At 41.9% G+C, this 19,643-nt stretch overlaps 1 protein-coding gene across 4 annotated transcripts in view; it reads left to right on the forward strand.

The window, feature by feature from the left end:
• Positions 1-19,643, forward strand: part of LOC117363387 — a 247,984-nt gene that overhangs the window by 190,986 nt on the left and 37,355 nt on the right. For 3 of the 4 annotated variants that reach the window (XM_033950999.1, XM_033951000.1, XM_033951001.1), the window contains exons 3-5: positions 5,716-5,748; positions 5,836-5,929; positions 17,484-18,040. The exons of the other annotated variant lie outside the window; for it this stretch is intronic. In XM_033950999.1, the coding sequence (XP_033806890.1) occupies positions 5,716-5,748; positions 5,836-5,929; positions 17,484-17,835 (479 nt within the window). In that variant the 3' untranslated portion in view covers positions 17,836-18,040. Of the gene's footprint in view, positions 1-5,715; positions 5,749-5,835; positions 5,930-17,483; positions 18,041-19,643 lie in introns of those variants that run through there. 4 annotated transcript variants of the gene reach the window in all.

Raw genomic sequence — 19,643 nt, forward strand, 5'->3', positions numbered from 1 at the left:
TGAAGAAAGTGAGAAGGGAGCAAGATACTGCATTGGAAAGATGGTAGAGGGAGAGGGAAGTGAGATGGAGGGAGAGAGAAGGGAGCAGGATGCTGGTATAGAAGGCTAGTAGAGGGTGAGAAAGGAGGCAGATGCTGATAGAATTAGTGTGCAAGGAAAGGGAAGAGAGACATAAGGGGGAAGGATACTGGTTGGAATTGGGTTGGAGGGAAAGAAAGGGGGCAGATGCTGATGGAAGTGGGGGGAAAGGAGAGACTAGGGACAGATGCTGATGGAAGAGGGGTGGATAGAGAGAGAGAAAGGGCAGACATTGGATGTTAGTGGGGAGGGTAGAGGTGGAGCCTATGCTGGATGGAAGTGCGGATGGGAGAGAGAAGGGAGCAGATGCTGAATGGAAGTGGGGAGGAGAGAAAGAGAGGAGCAGACACTAAATGGAAGAGGAGAGAGGGGGCAGACACTGGATAGAAGTGGACAGAAAGATGCTGGTTGGAAGGGGTAGAGAAAGAACATAAGAATAGGCCTTACTGAGTCAGATCAACGGTCCATCAAGCCCAGTAGCCCATTCTCACGGTGGCCAATTCAGATCCCTAGTACCTGGCCAAAACCCAAAGAGTAGCAATATTCCATGGTACCGATCCAGGGCAAGCAATAGCTTCCCCCGTGTCTTTCTCAATAACAGACTATGGACTTTTCCTCCAGGAAATTGTCCAAACCTTTCTTAAAACCAGCTACGCTATCCACTCTTACCACAACCTCTGGCAATGCGTTCCTCCTATAGGTTTAAAAGTATTTCCCTGTAACTTTGAGTGTCCTCTAGTCTTTGTAATTTTTGATGGAGTAAAAAATCAATCCACTTGTACCTGTTCTACTCTACTCAGGATTTTGTAGATTTTAATCATATCTCCTCTCAGCCGTCTCTTTTCCAAGCTGAAGAGCCCTAACATTTTTTGTCTTTCCTCATACGAGAGGAGTTCCATCCCCTTTATCATCTTGGTCGCTCTTCTTTGAACCTTTTCTAGTGCCACTATATCTTTCTTGAAATAAGGATACCAGATTTGAATACAACACCCCAGATGAAGTCATACCATGGAGTGATACAGGGGCATTATAACATTCTTAGTCTTGTTAACTATCCCTTTCTTAATCATTCCTAGCATCCTATTTGCCTTTTTGGATGCCGCCGCACATTGGGCAGAAGGTTTCATTATATTGTCTACGATGATACCCAGATCCTTTTCTTGGGCACTAACCCCCAAGGTGGACCCTAGCATCCGGTAACTGTGATTCAGGTTATTCTTTCCAATGTGCATCACTTTGCATTTGTCCACATTAAATTTCATCTGCCACTTGGACACCCAGTCTTCCAATTTCCTAAAGTCTGCCTGCAATGTTTCACAATCCGCATATATTTTAACGACTTTGAACAGTTTAGTGTCATCTGCAAATTTAATCACCTCACTCGTTGTTCCAATTTTCAGATCATTTATAAATAAGTTAAATAGCATCGGTCCCAGTACAGACCCGTGCGGCACTCCACTGTTTACTGTCCTCCATTGAGAAAAATTACCATTTAACCCTACCTCCTGTTTTCCCCTTCATATTGTATGGTGAGCCCTCCAGGAACAGAGAAAAACCTACTCTATCTATAGGTCCATCACTACAATAACCATCAGGCTTTTTGGAGTACCATCAGCCTTGCCTTTGCACCACCCACACACTACACAGCTTTATCCAGACAGTTCAACTGAATAGCACAGTCATCACCTGCCAAGATATTTCTCTGGATAACAGCTGCCATTATCCAGAAAAATGCCTTTAAAGATTAACCCATTACTTTTTATATATTATAGTTTGTACAGCTTTTGAAAGGTGGTATCCTTGGGATAGGAGCAGTAAATGAAAACGCAGGTAGCACAGCTTAGCAAATCCTGCAGCGCTTTTATCTGCAGTAAAAGGCAATTCCAGTGTCATTTTACTGCTATTTAGTTAATAGGTCTCTGAATATTTTTACAAGATAGTGATGAAACTAGAACCGGCTTAGCATCTCCCTGAAGATCTAGAGATATCTGGTAACTCAACACAGTCCCAAGGTAATATTAAAGGGACCATTTTCTTCAGAATTGTGATTGTTCTCTTGATTTTTTTGCCGTTAATAATCAGTAAGTACTGACCATGCTCTAAATTTGAAATTTGTCACGAGTGGGAGATACTTGATTTTACATTTGTATTTTCCATGTAATAAAGTGAAAATAAATTTATCTTAAATTGCACCCCAGGCTGCCCATACTACCTACTGACTTTTCTGTGCTTGACTTACCTTGGATCTTTTTCAAGTGCAGCTGCTGTTTGTTTTGCAAATGCCTAATTAGAGATTCAGTGCCACAGCACAGTATACCTCCTTCCCAATTTTACAGACTGTGATTGATTCCAAATAAAAACAAACAGAAATAGTGCCATACAACTGATGTTTCCTTATTACTATTAAGACTGCAATACTAATTATATAGTAGCATCTTTTTCATACCAGTTGTGTTTTTCATAGTTCTACAGTTATATCTCAGTTTGTGTTATTTAGCATTGACTTTGTGGAGCAGTAATACGAGAGGCACAGTGCAGCATTTGATAGGTGCTGTGAGAATAACTAAATCCATAAATAATTACCTTACAATATATTGACTGCTATTTTCTTATAAAAATATTTTTATAAAATCAAAAATAAATTTTCTAGTATGCATGGAGCCTATGGCATCCTTTTATTAGACTGTGGTAGAGCTTTTTACTGCAGGGGGTGAGGTAAATGCTCTGACACTCATTTAATTTCTATGAACACTGGGGCATTTACCTCTGCGGCTCACGGTAAAAAGCTCTACCATGGTTTAGTAAAAGCCAGCGTATTTTACATAGAACATGGAGATCAGAATTGAAACATCCAGGTCAGGAATCAGGATGTGATCAGTGCTAGTAATTCTTAGAAAATGCTCTCTATTTTCAAAAATTCCTGCAGGAGTACACGTGTCTACCGGCCTGTACAAATATACATGTGAGAAAAATGAATGAAAAAATTAACTGCACAATCCCTGCACCTTCCATATGAAGATATCAGCAACCTCCATTTTACAAAACTACATGTCGAAGTGCCACACATGAAGTTGTGAGGCTAAAATGTTAATTTGGTTTCATTTTGGAGGTGGACATAAACTACATGAGATTAAGGAGCATTACTCCCTTTATTCCTCATGTAAACCCCTGCCTGAAACAAGCATATTTTTCAGCTGGTATAAAACCCAAACTGGAAATTTTCTCCATCCATATATATTCCCTTAGAATAGGGGTAGGCAATTCTGGTCCTCGAGAGCCACAGGCAGGTCAAATTTTTCAGGATATCCACAATGAATATATATGAGATGGATTTGCATGCACTGTCTCCTTGAGATGCAAATCTATCTGATGCATACTTATTGTGGATATCCTGAAAACCTGACCTGCCTGTGGCTCTCAAGGACCGGAATTGCCTACCCCTGCTTTGGAACATAAGAACAGCCATACTAAATCAGACCAATGGTCCATCTAGTCCAGTTTCCTGTTTCCAGCAGTGGCCAGTCTAGATCACACTACCTGGTAGAAACCCAAATAGTAGCAAAATTCCATGCTACCGATCCAGGGCAAGTAGTGGCCTCCCCCATATCTGTCTCAATAGCAGACTATAGACTTTTTCTCTAGGAACTTATCCAAACCTTTCTTAAAACCAGCTACTCTAACTGCTATAACCATAGCTTCTGGCAGTGAGTTCCAGAGCTTAACTATTCTTTGAGTGACAAAATATGTCCTCCTATTTATTTTAAAAATATTCCCATGTAATTTCAATGAGTGTCCCCTGATCTTTATACTTTTTTAAAAGGGTGAAAAAGCAATTCACTCGTACTCATTCTATACCACTCAGAAATTTATAGACTTCAGTCATTTCACCTTTCAACCATCTCTTTTTGAAGCTGAAGAACCTTAGAGGTACATAATTTAAAAAAAAAAAAATAAATCTAAAAACCCACCTAAATCGGCACTTGGACGATCAAAAAGACAGGTCGTCCAAATCAAATAGGGTATGTAAAACCAGCTTAGGCCTTTTCACTGCCTTTGCGCTCAGAGCGAAAAGGGGCAATTTTGGAGGAGTGGGTACAGCGGAAGGTGTGCGGGATGCGGGCTGACCTACACTTAGTCGTCCAGCAACCATAATCGAAAAGTCTGACAGGTTGCCTGGACGGAACTTATACATTTTGACTTAGACCAAATCAAAACAGGTAAAAGTTCCAGATCGGGCTGCTGAACCGAGACAACCTGGTGCCTGCTCCTGTTATGATCGCGGCAGGAGGGATGTCCAGTCCCTCCTGCCCGAAGCCGCTGCGACCCCCCCCCAAATGATCGCCAGCAGGAGAAATGCCCAAGCTCTCCTGCTGTGATTCCCCTGAACCCTCCCACAATCTTTCTGGGCAGGAAGGATGCCTTTCCCTCTTGCCGTGATCCACGGAACCTCCCACAATCTTCCCTGGCAGGAGGGATGCCCAATCTCTCCTGCCACAATCCCCCGTGAACCCCCGCAAGCATCACGGCAGGAGGGATGCCCAATCCCTCCTGCCGACACCCTCACAGGACTCCACTTAACCCCACAGGACCCCCCACCCCCACCATAGGAGGGGCTTAGGGGATCTGGCCAATCAGAATCTTAGGCCACTCCCATTGCATCCCAGAATGCACTAGGAGATGGGCCTATGATTCAAGTTGGCCCAGGTGTCTAAGGCACCTCCTACAGGAGAAGCCTTAAACGCCTGTGCCAATAAAGCCCTTAGGCCTTTCCCTGGTGCATCCCAAAATGCACCAGGAAGGGACAGGCCCACCATTCCAGTGAAGGCAGGCCTGCTGGCTGGATGCAGGCAGGAGCCATGCGGCTGGCCAACTAAACCAGGTTGGGGGCTCCAGGTGGGGTTAGGGGAATCCTGGTGGGGATGGGGGGTCCTGGTGGGTGTGGGGGATCCGGGGAGGGGGTTAGGGAGTTGGAGGTGGAGGTGAACTTTCAGGTGGGGGGCTGGGCATCCCTCCTGCTGGTAAACATGCAGGGGGAAGGGGGTGTTGGCAGGAGGGACTGGGCATCCCTTCTGCTGTGATGCTTGGGGGGGGGGTTCACAGGGGATCACAGCAGAAGGGATTAGGCATCCCTCTTGCCAAGGAAGATTGCGGGATGGTTCGGTGGATCGCGGCAGGAGGGATTGGGCATCTCTCCTGCTGGGGAAGATTACAGGGGGGAGGGAAGGGTTTTAGGGAATCACTGCAAGAGGGATTGGGCATCTCTCCTGCCAGGGAAGATTGCGGGAGGCTTTGGGGGTGTCAGGAGAGATTGGGCATCCTTCCTGCTACGATCATTGCAGGAGAGGGGGTACGGTTCCATGATTCTCTAACCAGCGCTTATGACAGATGCTGGTTAGAGAATCATGGATTTAGGTGAAGAACTGGTCCCTCTCGCGCCTAAAATGTCTTGTTTTGGGTGTTTGGGACTTGGGCGATTATTTTTTTGAGCACAGACATAGTGGATGTCTGGGCGGTTTTTTTGATTATGCTCCTTCAAGCCTCTTTAATCTTTCCTCATAAAAAAGGAGTTCCATCCCTATTATCATTTTGGTTGCTCTTCTTTGAATCTTTTCTAATTTTGCTATATATTTTTTTTAGATACGGCAGCCAGAATTGTGCACAATACTCAAGGTGAGGATGCATTATAATAGTCTCAGTTTTATTTACTATTCCTTTCCTAATAATTCCTAGCATCCTGTGTGCTTTTCTTTGGCACAGCTGTGCACTGGGTAGAAGATTTCAGCGTAGTGTCTACAATGACACCCAGATCTTTTTCTTGGGTGCTGATTCCTATGGTGGATCCTAGCATAAGGTAACTATGATATGAATTATTCTTTTCAATAAGCATCACTTTGCATGTGTCCACATTAAATTTCATCTGCCATTTGGATGCCTAGTCTTCCAATTTTCTAAGGTCTTCCTGCAATTTTTCACAGCCCTCATGCGTTTTGACAACTTTGAATAGTTTTGTGTCATCTGCAAATTTAATTACCTCACTTGTCATTCCAATTTCTAGATCATTTATCAGTATGTTAAATAGCACTGGCTCCAGTACATATCTCTCTGGCTCTCTACTATTTACTCTCCTACATTAAGAAAAATGGCCAGTTAACACTATCTTCTGTTTTCTGCCCAATAACCAATTTTTAATACACAACAGAACATTACCTCCTAGCCCATGACTAATTTTCTCAAGAGTCTCTCATGAGGAACTTTATCAAAAGCTTTCTGACCTCTAGACATTAACCAGCTCACCTATATTCACAGATTTATTCACACCTTCATATAAATCAAGCAAATTGGTGAGGCAACACTTTCCTTGGCTGAACCCACGCTGATTCTGTTCCATTTGTCTACATGTTCCATAATTTTATTTTTTTATAATAGTTTCTAATGTTTTGCCAGCACTGAAGTTAGGCTTACTGCTCTGTAATTTCCCAGATCATCCCTGAACCCTTTTTAAAATCAGCATAACATTGGCCACCCTCTTAAACCCGTCAATCTGGTTCAGTATGTCTTTCAGGTTTACTAAGATTTCTTTCAGTTTCTCTGCATCATCAACCTGGAATATCATTTCTGATTGTGGAAGTGACCATGAACTTTTGACATGCAAGAACAAAGTAAAGCTTCATAAGAAGATTAGAGACCTCCCAAAATATGACATTGAAAATATTCCAAAAGACTACTGAATAAACTAGATAACTGATTTGCCTGTCTTGATAGCCCGAAGAGTTCTGGAATGACATCAAAGCCATAATTAGTGATGAAGCTAAAAAATCCAGAAGAGAAAGAAAGCCATGAAATCGCCTTGAATCTCAGAAGAAACCAGACAAGTAGCAGAACAAAGAAGACAAAACTTTCTGGTGACAGAGAAAAAGTATCACAAATGAAATGAGTGTTTCAATGTCAAGTTCGGCAAGACAAAGAACGATATTTGTCAGAAAATTGAATCAGAACAGGTAAACAGAAAAACTAGATTAGTGTATCAGGAGGTTAAGAGATTGTGGCAGAAATTCCAGCCTTGATTGTGGATGCTTAATGACTTCGATGGAATGATATTGAATGATCCAGAAAGTATTAAAAAGAGATTGAAAGAATATATGGAACATCTATACAAAAAAGCAATGAGGGTAACATTGGGGAAATTGAACAGGAAACTGACGCTGATTAAGAAGGGGATCACGAACAGATCGGAGAAGGTTATCATGCCACTATAACAGACCATGGTATGCCCTCACCTAGAATACTGCATCCAGCACTGGTCACCGTACATGAAGAAGGACACAGTACTACTCATAAGAGTCCAGAGAAGAGTGACTAAAATGGTTAAGGGGCTGGAGGATTTGCATTACAGTGAGAGATTAGAGAAACTGGGCCTCTTCTCCCTTGAAAAGAGGAGACTGAGAGGTGACATGATCGAAACATTCAAAATAATGAAGGGAATAGACTTAGTAGATAAAAACAGGTTGTTCACCCTCTCCAAGGTAGAGAGAACAAGACGGCACTCTCTAAAGTTAAAAGGGGATAGATTCTGTACAAACATAAGGAAATTCTTCTTCCCCCTGAGAGTGGTAGAAAACTGGAACGCTCTTCCGGAGGGGAAAACACCCTCCAGGGATTCAAGACAGAACGTACACAGGTAAGGCTAGTCTCAGTTAGGGCACTGGTCTTTGACCTAAGGGCTGCCGCGTGAGCGGATTGCTGGGCACGATGGACCACTGGTCTAACCCAGCAGCGGCAATTCTTATGTTCTTATGAAGAAGAACCCGATATTTTAAAAGAAAAAGTCATAACAGCAATTAAATTAAAGCTTTATCATAAAACAAGTCACCTGGTATCAATGGTATTCTAATTGAATTAATCAAAGGCTCAGAAGGTGCTATTATGGCCCTCACTCAACTGTGTCAACATTTGGAAAGAAAAACATGGCCAACCGATTTGAGAAGATCACTGTTCATACTTATACCAAAGAAAGGTGATGCCAAGGACTGTAACAACTACAGAACAATTGCATTAATTCCACATGCCAGCAAAATATTGTTGAAAATAATACAACAAAGGCTACAATAATATATTGAGCAAGAACTACCCGACGTTCAGGCTGGTTTCAGAAAAGGTCGAGGAACAAGAGACTTTATTGCCAATGTTAGATAGATATTAGAGAAGAGCAAAGCTTTTGACTGTGTGGATCACGATAAACTATGGAAAACTCTAGCACAAATGAGAATAACCAAACACATAGCTCAGCTGATAATAGAGCCTCTACAAAAATCAAGAAGCTGCAATGAGAACAGAATATGACAACACTGATTAGTTTCCAATAAAAAGTGGCATCAGCAAGGATGCATCTTGTCACCTTGTATGTTCAGCCTTTACGGTGAAGCCATCTTCAGAAAAGCAAATTTAAATGAAGAGAGCATTGGTTTCAAAGTTGGTGGCCAAAATATAAACAACCTGCACTATGCAGATGATACAACTCTCATCACCAGCAGTAAAGACATGCTATATCTACTGAGAAAAGTCAAAGCTGAAAGTCGTAACATGGGATTAGAACTGAACATAAACAAGATAAAGATCATGAACACAGAAAATGATGAAGATTTTGAGTTTGAAGGTGATTGAAATCCTTTACAACTTCTATTCTATCTCCTGGGCTCTTTTGTAAACAAAGAAGCAATTAGCAGGGAAGAAATACTCTGCAAAATAGCACTGGATTGCTCTTCAATGAAGGCTCTTGTCAAAGTATTCAAAGGCAAGGAAATAACACTCCAAACAAAGATCAGACTTGTCCATGCACTCATTTTCTCAGTGGTCAATTATGGATGTGAAGGCTGAACACTATGGGGTTCATAATAATAAAAAAAAAGGTCTAAAAAGTGTCCCAAATGGCAACTTGGATGATCAAAAAGCCTGATCATCCAAGTACCCATAACCAAAGCTGGTTTTAGACATATCTAAAACCAGCTTAGGCCTTTCCCCTGCCACTAAATGCACAGAGAGAAAAGAGGCGTGTTTAGAGGAGGGGAAAGGGCCGACCTACACCTAGGCGTGCAGCAGATATAACCAAAACCTTAGGCAGGTTGCCTAGTCGGCACTTATACGTTTTTGACATAGACGAAGTCTAAGTGCCGAAAAAGGGGCCGCTGAGCTGATGGTGGCTGCTGCGAACAGCTCAGCGGCCCCAGCAACCTGCCTACCCCCTACAGCAATGATCGTTGCAGGAGAGAAAGCTGCCTTTGTATAGTAAATATGCTATCTTTTGGGAACAACACTTCAAATTGATTCTCCGCCTGTATATTTCTCCTCGGAGAGCTTTCCTGGCGGGGCTCTGCCCGACTGCGGACTGCCGGCGATGTGGCGCTCCGGACGCTGGTCTCGGCCATATGTTTTGGTCATGTCCATCCATCCAGACTTTTTGGGACGCTGTTTTTCTTTTTGTAGCTGACATCTGGAACATTACAGTTCGGAGATCAGCCTTGGTGTTATTTGGAGCCTCTTTACACATTTATCCTCGTAGGCCTGGGGCCTCCGCGTTCCTTCGTTGGACAGCAGTGATTGCTATCAAATGCATTTTGCTTAAGTGGATGGAACCGGGAGGCTCCTGACTATTCCCTTTGGCGTAGTCACATGGTTACGTTGCTTTCTGGGAACGGAGAGGAGTTCAAGACATTTCTTCCTTGCCTGGACGGGCATTCCAACGAGTTTGGGAGCCCTTTTGGTCGACACTAACTCCGGTGGCTCGTAGCCGCCTTCTGAACTGCTAGGGTCTTGGTATTATCCCTTTCTTTGTCTCACTTTATTTGGCATCAGTAGGAGTGGGGGAGGGTAGGGGATGGGATGGGATGGGTTGGGTTGGTGGGGTGGGTTTGCTGGATTTTGTGTGCAAATTAGAGTTACCTTGTTGTTCTCTGTTCTTGCTCCAGATTGTTATTTTTCTTGGTGCTCAATAAAATATATTTGACGATAAATTGAGATAAAGATTAATTATCAAAATCTCTCTTATTTTCAATTGAGCATCAAAAAACCAGCTGCTTTGTGCTAGAACTCTCAAATGGTATTATATATGGCTTTATAATATCAAGCACTTATCTTAATAACCCGACGGAGGCCCCATCCATTTCGCTCCAACGGGCTTCTTCGGGGGTATTGATAAGGCTTGTTATATTGCTGGACAAAATCTTATTGTGCTCAAAAATTCTAAAAAAGAGAGAAAAAACGAAAACATTATATCAATGTTTAAACAACAAATCAAGACCTACTACTTTTAAATGACATGGTAAAGCAATGACTGCTAAGTTCCCGAACTAATAATATAACATCCTGTTATATCCGGAAAATGTTGTTTGTATATAAAGAATCGTTGTACCACAGTTTAATACTGATTCAGTGTGGACATGAAATGTCAAAATCAAGCAGAATATAATTTTAAGAGACAATTGTCTATTATGAAACTACCCTTTCATATATGTTTATTTGAAAACACGATGTTAAAATTAAGCAGAAAATAATTTTAAAAGGCAATTGTCTATTATGAGGTTACCCTTTAATGTGTGATTTTAAAGTCATTTGCCTGTTTTATAACTTTCCATGAATGCTTTGACTGACCAAAAGACTAGACAAAGCTAATATCTTACCTAAAAGATGTTGCATTAAGCCAATAACGGCAAAAACCTACACAAATAACAATTTAGCCAATGCTGAAATTTATTATCAAATAAACTTGCCTGCGATTTAGCTTTCAAAAACTCGTGAATAAAATGGCGCCCGTATTTAAAATGGATGCTAATAGAATTTAACCAATCAAATCCCTGCTGACGTCAGTCAATGACGTATGTTTGATCATGTGACTGTGACAGAAACGGGTAGCAATGAAAATACTTGTACCTTTTGAAAAAAACTCTCTACTATTTCTGAAGTTTATAGGCAGGGACGGAGGGGATTCCTCGTGGGGACGAAGGGATTCCTCGCGGGGACAGGTGGGTATGGGTGGGATTCCTCGTGAGGACGGGTGGGGACGGGTGGGATTTTGGCAGGGACGGGTGGGATTTCTTTCCCCACGCAACTCTCTAATTTAGAGTATAGAAACAAAGCAATATATTTCTGCTACGCAATAGCCACAGATTTGGACTTGGAGAATAAAATGTACAGCATCAGCATCTATGAGACAAACTTGGTTTTTTTTGTTATATAGAATATTTTGGACCCCAGTTCGTTTACAAAAGTTGGATAATTTAAAGTCTAATAGATGCTGGCACTGTCAACTATTTTATTGTCCATTGATACTCAATTTTTGGAAGTCAATTTGGGGCAAAATTAATATGGTGTTAGGTATCTCGATGCCATTGGCGTATGATGTGGTTTTATTTGAGACATTGTTGAAACTTAATATTCCAATTGACAAATATCAAAATAGACTTCTTCTGATTATGACTGGGGTGGCCATGCAATTAATAAGTAGGAATTGGAAAAATTGGGACAGGTTGAATTTTTCTTTTTGGTGGGAAACACTTTGTTTATACTATAGATATGAAAGAATAATAGCAGAACAATCTGGAAATAGTAAGAGGTTCAAAGAGATTTGGAGTCCAATGGAGGCATTTGTCAAACAGAATTATTAAATCCTTAGGGCTCCTTCTACAAAGGCGCGGTAGCGATTTAACGCGCGGAATACCATGCATTAAATCGCCTGCCGTGCTATTACCTAACGCCTCCATTGACGAGGCGTTAGGATTTTAGGCTGCCGCGGGGGTTAGCGCGTGTTGAAATGTCTGACACGCTAACCCCCGTAGCGCGCCTTGATAAAAGGAGCCCTTAGTTCCTGGATTTTCTTAGATTTCTACACACATCCAGGTAGGGAGGGTGGGGAGGGGGAGGGAGGGGAAAGGTTAATGTATTTCAGTTATTTGCAAGAATATAAGTGCTGTTATATGATATTGAATGTATAATTGTTGCACTTTTATAAGTTTTGAAAATCAATAAAGATTAAAAAAAAAAAAAGCCATACTGGATCATGCAAATGGTCCATCTAGCCTGATATCCTGTTTCCAACAGTGACCAATCCAGGTCACAAAAATACCTGACAGAAAGACAAATAGTAGCAACATTCCTTACAGCAGTTCAGCCAGAAAATGTGAGGTCAAGAAGGATTTATTGCTGTGCAGACATAAAATACATGTACAAAAAACGGCACAGGCTGTGTTTCACCCACAACAAGGGCTGCATCAGGGGTTAACTATAAAACAAAAACCAACAATTGCAACCGACATAAGAATGATATAGTTTTTTTGCATTTCAAAACACCTATTGCTATTTCTGAAGGCATTCTGATGGAAATATGATTTTTTAAAAGTCATTTTAGATCCTTTTAAGACTTTATGAGATTTGATATGCTAATGAGGTGATGTTTCAGTTTTCTACACTTCCTGTTATTAACATTTTTAAAATGTTTTTGCAATCCATTTCAAATAATAATTCTATTTATCCCAGGATAAGCAGGCAGCCTATTCTCACATGTGAGTGACATCATCCAAGGAGCCCAGATGTAGACAGCCTCGCATGCAGACTTGCTTGTAGAAAACTTAGAAGTTTCGAGTCTGCCGCACCGCAAATACGCAAGTGCCTTCCCACCCAGCACAGGGTGCGTCTCCTCAGTTCTCAGTTTTCCGCGGAGCTGAGAAGTCCGTCTTTGACGCTCTGCGCTGAACTTAGTTCGCTTCGTGCCTTCTCTTCACCGCAGTTCATGTTTTATTTTCTTTATTACCGGATTGCTGTGCTTTTCTTTTCGTTTCTGTAAAAAAAAAAAAGAGAGTTTTATTTTTTCGTCAACAGACTGGCGGGGCCTGCCACACGCCCGCAGCCTGCGGGTTTCGACTTTGCAATGGCTATGTTCCCTTCTATGTCCCAGCCAGTCACTGGCTTCAAGAAGTGTGGCCAGTGCCAGTATGCAATCTCCCTCACTGACCCACACCACTGGTGTCTTCAGTGCCTAAGGCCTGACCATTGTGCGTTCGCTGTGCTATTCTTTAACCTCGAGCCCTCAAACATCATCGGGTTCAAGTGGAGAAGATTTTCAGAAAGGACTCTTTTGCTATACCCTCGACCTCCGACTCGGTCAACTCTTCTGCAGGGTGTACTCCTGCCTCCACAACTCCGACCTCGAGTCTCATCATACCTTCCTCATTTGGATCATCCTTAACCTCGAGTAAATCTGCCAAGTCTTCTCCTGAGCTTCCCTCAGGTCAAACACCTAAGCAGACAATTCCGGCGGTGGTCCTCAAGCTATCCAAGCATTACTCCAAGCCAAAACTGATGTGGCCCTCTTGAACCTGGGTGTGGCAGCCTATTAAAACTGGACCGATATGTGGTGGAATGGGCAAGCATAAAAAATAAAATAGCCATTATATTTTCCTCCCATTGCTCTGGATTTACTAGTTAGGGTTTGATTGATAAGATAAGGACTTAATCCAAGAGCAGAGGAGAAGGTTTTGAGTGGTTATATAAAATTACAATTGGATAAGCTAGAACATAAACCAGATAAGACAAATATGGGATAATATATTGATCTAAATAAGTGTTTTGTGCTGAGGTCACTGGAAACAGGAGTGGGCCTTCTCTCAGGTCACTAGAATTAATATATAAGCTCTGTTGAAGCCCAGAGAAGATAAACCCAGGCTGTAGCTTAGTTTTATGAAGTTCCATTGTTTCAATGTGTGCCCAGTCTGGTCTTCAGAGACCTGTGGCAGATAAGGTTTAGCTTTTGACCTGGTTGCTATAGAGATGGACTTTCTTCTTATTAGAGAGATTACATTCCAGGGGAAGGGGTTCCCTCTCCTTTTTTGCAGGGTAAAGTTAGAAATGCTAATTGGTTATACAAAATGCATATATGATAAATTAAATTTTAGTAAACTATTAATGTAGGAATTTTCATATTTAAGGGTTCAGGTTAAAATATAATACCTCTAAAAATTGTACTGGAGGATTCATATAGGAAAATGTAGGTTTTGTGGGAGTGGATTGGCCACTCCCCTTCTTTTTCACTGAGACACAGGATTTTCAGTGCATGCTCTTAAGTGACTCAGTAACATGGGAGCAGCAGTTTGCCTTTTAAGGAGAAATTATTTAAAGCTGTGTGTATGGATAATTTTTCCTCTGTAAGTATATTGTAATACTTTTTCTTGGTTTCTTCTGTACCTTTTCTTTATTAGATAAGATAGTATTAAAATATAACTTTTTTTGACCAATTATATGCAGGCAGTAAAATGTCATCATATATTAGGTATATATAAGTGATCCTAGCAGAATGGAATTTTGAGGGCGTCAATGCCCTCAAACGTCAGGGAAGTTGCATTTACACTCGCTGACTTGTAATGTTCCTCCATTGTACAAATAATGCCTTATGAAACAAGATGTATGTTAAATTCTAATAAACAATATTTTATCGGAAATATTTGTACAATTATCATTATTTCAGTGAATCCATGAGCAGGGTAGAACAGGGTAGAACCAAAACTCTGCTCAGAAACATGCTTCCTCTGCCACCTTGGAGCCTTTAGCCTCAGCAAGTGGTCCAATTTCAGACTCGGATCCACAGACCATTTTAGAGCGGGAATTTGTTCAGTTACTGAGCAAATACAGTCCTGCCTCGACTCTGCTTCCTGCAGTCCAGTCTGGGCACTCAGCAGTCTCACAAGAGTTCTTGCCTGTGCCTCAAGCTGAATCTACACACTCTATGCAAGGAGTCGAGTCTTTGTGAGTGTCTCGAATGGAATCTTCACACTATGCAAGGAGTCAAGTCTTTGTGAGTGTCTCAAATGGAATCTTCACACTCTATGCAAGGAGTTGAGTCTTTGTGAGTGCCTCGAATGGAATCTTCACACTATGCAAGGAGTCGAGTCTTTGTGAGTGTCTCAAATGGAATCTTCACACTCTATGCAAGGAGTCGAGTCTTTGCGAGTGTCTCGACTGGAATCCTCACACTCCATACAAGGAGCCAAGTCTTTGGGAGTGTTTCGAGATTCCTCAATCCAAACCACTGAGTCTATGGGGTTTCGATCTACAGCTTCCAGCCCTATACCCTCACCAAAGGCATTGCCCATTTTGAGGCAACCCCGTCTCCTCAACCTCACATGAGACCTGCTTCTAGGCAGCACTCTCCTCGCCGGTTGAGGCCCTCATCGAGGTGCAGGTCCTTTTCTAGGAAGAAGCCTTCCTCGTCCAGGCTTTCCAGCTCTTCGAGGCCTCCAACCCCTTGATTGAGGACACCAATACCAGAACCTGAGGACTCAGCTGATTCCAATGCCTCGTCTGTCTATTCACTGGGATACCAATACTCCAGAGAGGCTTCTCCTTCATATTCTACTTGAGGCGCCTCGAGGTCTTTGAGTCCATGCTTTGGCGGTTCAATTCTCCTTGTCCTCTTTTTTCCGGCAAATGGCTGAGGATCTGGATCTTAAATTGGATGCTGGTTCTAAGTACTCTAAGGAGTATTTAGAGGAAATGAGTATGCCTCGGCCTCCTGCAGAGTCTCTCAAGCTTCCTCTTAACAGATTTTTGTCTCAAACTTTCAAACGAAACCTCGAGACTCCTTATGCTATTCCTGCTGTTCCAGGCAAGTTGGAATTGAGGTATAGAACTCTGCATTGCAAGGGCAATCCCTTCTTGTGGAATCTTCACTGAAGAGGACCCATCCCTCCAGGGTCTATGCCACAATACCTCCTGGAAGAGAGGGTAGGACCATGGATAAGCTTGGCCGTCATCTTTATCAAAATTCGATGTTGGCCTCCAGGGTCCTAAATTATAATTTTATTTTCACTACTTATTTCAAGTACTTGATTGATATACTTCCTGGTTTTTCTAAATACCTTGGTCAACATAGACATTTGGAGTTTCAGCAACTTATTGCTACTTTGGCACAACTCAGGTTGCATATTCTCCAGTCATCTTATGATGCCTTTGAACTTCCATACTTACTTCTTAGATCACCATACATCAGTCCTTCGGATCTCCCTTGATCTTTCATCTGCATTTGATACGATTGACCATAACCTTCTCATAGATAGATTACAATCCATTGGCATTACAGATCAGGTTCTCCTCTGGTTCAAATCTTATTTTGAAAATCGCACTTCAATTGTATCTTTCAATAACTCAACTTCAGAAAGTTTTTCAGTAACATATGATATTCCACAGGGGTCCATTCTTTCACCACTTTTGTTTAATATTTTTCTTGCACCGCTTATGACCCTCTGCCAAGATATTGGCTTTACTGCTTATGCAGATGATATTCAGCTTTTGCATCCACTTGACCCCACTAACCCTGCAGAATCATTAGAAATTAACAGGAAACTTGATGAGATTCATCAATGGCTTGACACAAAAAGATTAGCCCTCAATGTTAATAAATCAAACATCATGTTTTTCCCTTGGAAAGATAGTTCTAAAATTTCTTTTCCAATTTCGATTAAAGGTACTGCCTTACAACTAATAAGTAATATCAAAATCTTAGGGGTAGTCTTTGATGAAAAAACGACTTACCATAATCATATTAGTAATATTGTTAAATTTTCCTTTTACAGACTTCGCCAAATTCGTTCACTGGTTTTTTCGAAAATTGATTATTGTAATGCTTTACTTATGGGAATAGCTCAAAAAGAAATTAGACGTTTGCAGGTCATTCAAAATACCTCAATTAAATTCAGAATGAAAGCAAGGAAATTTAATCATGTCATTCCTCTTCTTAAGAAAGCACCCTGGCTTCCAGTAGCGCATCGAATTCAATATAAACTAAATCTACTTACTTTCAAATCCCAGTTATATAAAACCCCAGCTTTTATCTACAAGTTATTGTTCCCTTATACCCCAATCAGATCACTGAGATCTATTGACCAACATCTATTAGTTACGCCCTCACTTAAAGTTATTAATACACAGCGGCACTTTATCTTCTCTGTTACAGCTCCTCAAACTTGGAACTCCCTCCCTATTTATCTCAGAGAAGAAGAGATCTTAGATAAATTTAAAAGTAAACTTAAGAGCTTTCTTTACAAAGACGCTTATGATATTTAGGAGTCCCAGCCTATTTTTGCTTATTTTCATAAGGCTACTTCTTTTATTTCCCTCCTATTGTTTTTTACCATAATCGTCCTTCTTTCTATCATTATTATTGTATTTCATTGCCCCGCCTTTCCTTTTGTTTTCCTTTTCTGTTTATTCTGTTAGTCGTTAATTTAATATGTTTTGTTCAGTGTCCATCTGTCTTTTATAACCCCTGTATTATCTGTAAATTGAAAGATTTGTTCATCGCTTAGATATTTGAGTAAGCGATTAATCGAATACTTAATAAACTTGAAACTTGAACTTTCCTCTAGGGTCACTGCATTCTCGGTAGCGATGTGCCGCCTGGCCTGGCTTCATATCATCAATATGGATCCCAATCTTCAGGATCATCTGACTAATATTCCTTGTGAGGGCAATGACCTCTTTGATGAATCCATAAAGACTGCCACCAAGAAGTTGTCTGAACATGAAAAAACTTTTGCTTCTATTGACAGACCAAAGCCTAGTGTAACCATGGGTTACAAAAATAAGTTTGAATTATGTTATAGTTTACTAGTGTTTAAGCCTGTTACATTAACAGGTGCTAGAAAGCAGCCCCCTTTCCCTCTCCCCCTCCAGTTCCTCCCTGTCTCTCCGTGGCCCCCCTTCTGTCTTCCCCCCTAAGCAAAACGATCTGCCTCCCAGCACACCCCTCCCCCTGAAGCAGCCCCCTTTCCCCTCCTGTGAGAATTTTTACCTGCAAGGGCCACCTGCAGTACCCTCCAGCCGTTCCTCTAAGCTGAAACTCCTTCACGCGCCTTCCGCCTACACACTGTTGAAGATGCGTGCCATCCTCGCAGTCTGGCCAGCTTCCCTAGTCCCTTGCCGTCCCCCCCCTCCCTTCCTGTGGTCCGGACAAACCTCCTGGCTCCAGCAGCGGCCGCAGTACTGTAAACACAGTGCTTCGCGGCCTTCTACCCTGATTTGCTCTTCCGTGTCCCTGATGACATCATCAGAGACGCGGCAGAGCAAATCAGGGCAGTAGAGGCCGCGAAGCAGCGTGTTTACAGTGCTGCGGCCGCTGCTGGAGCCAGGAGGTTTGTCGACCGCGGGAAGGGAAGGGGGTGGCGGCGGCGGCGGCAAGGGACTAAGGGAGCTGGCCAGACCACGAGAAGGGAAAGTTGGATGGGAGGGTCAGACCGGGGTGGGAGGCTCAACGGGGGTTCGGGTGTGGGGGGGGCGAAGATGACGACGAAGACGAACTGAAAAGAACCCTAGGCGCGCCTGCGCACTCCTGCGGCCACAGACCTACATCTCACAGATCAGGGAAAACGAAAGCACGCAAGTAGGAGTGCGCATGCGCAGCTAGCGTTTTATTATATAGGATAGGGCAGAAGATCTGATATAAATTTTTATTTTGAAGTGAAAAGTTTTGTTTGTTAGCTGGGTAATTTAATGCTGTATTTGCCTGCCTGAGAGTGAGAATTCTGGAATGTTTATGTCTGCATCAGGTCTGATGAGATCACGTAGCAGTGAGCAGGGCAGGGCAGGGCAGGATTCTATAACTGACACTGAGAGAGGAAAAAAAAGAGTTGGGAAGAGTTCAGTTTGAAAGACAGGTTGATCTGGGGTTTGTTTGAGAATAGTTTAAAATACATCAGGGTTGGAAAAGTTAGGGAATTTCAATTATTTTTTCTTTTCTATGGGTAGTTAGAGAAAATTAAAGCAACAAACATATTTTTCAGGGTGTTAGGGTTTTGCTCCCTTTGATTTCTTTAAGTTAGGAAGTAGGTTTGCTGTTGATCAAAACTGAATCTCAAAAGAAGAAAAAAGAAGCGCTGGTACCCAACGGCTCTGTAAAATAAACAACGGAGTCCTGTAAGAAAATTTACATTTGAAATCTGTGAGAAAAATCTTTTGAAAGGACTAAATTCTATGATGAAAAGTTTATTTGGGATTTTATGTTAAAGTTATTTGGATATATATCTTTTAGAATTGTAATAATAAAATAACAAAAACTCTTACTTCTTGTAATTCTTTTTAAAAGGTAATTTTAGATTTTATGTTTAACTTTTCCCTCTTAAAAGACTGAAAATAGGGAGTTTTAAAAGAGGGAGGGGTTACACTAAGCCAGCTCCTGCAAAGCCTTCTCGACCTCTTCCATCCTACCAGAGGCATTATCCTCCAAAGGCAGCTCCTTACACTCAAGCACCTCCCAAGAAACAACAGCAGCAGAAGCAACAAAACCTCAGCCTTCTGCTGCACCTAAGGCTGTGCAGCCTTTTCGACTGTCTCAAACAGAGCATAACCTCCATCATTCTGCCTCTGTCCTCTCCTCTTCCCATCGGAGGTCGTCTCCATCATTTTTACCATTGATAGGAGACCATTACATCCGACCTCTGGGTGCTGTCAATCAGGGAAGGATACTCTTTTCATCTCACTCAGATTCCACCAGAGCTTCCTCCAAGAGAGTATCCTTCCAATCCATCCCA

This window comes from Geotrypetes seraphini, chromosome 7, assembly GCF_902459505.1.
Source record: "Geotrypetes seraphini chromosome 7, aGeoSer1.1, whole genome shotgun sequence".
NCBI classification, from domain to species: Eukaryota; Metazoa; Chordata; class Amphibia; order Gymnophiona; family Dermophiidae; genus Geotrypetes; species Geotrypetes seraphini.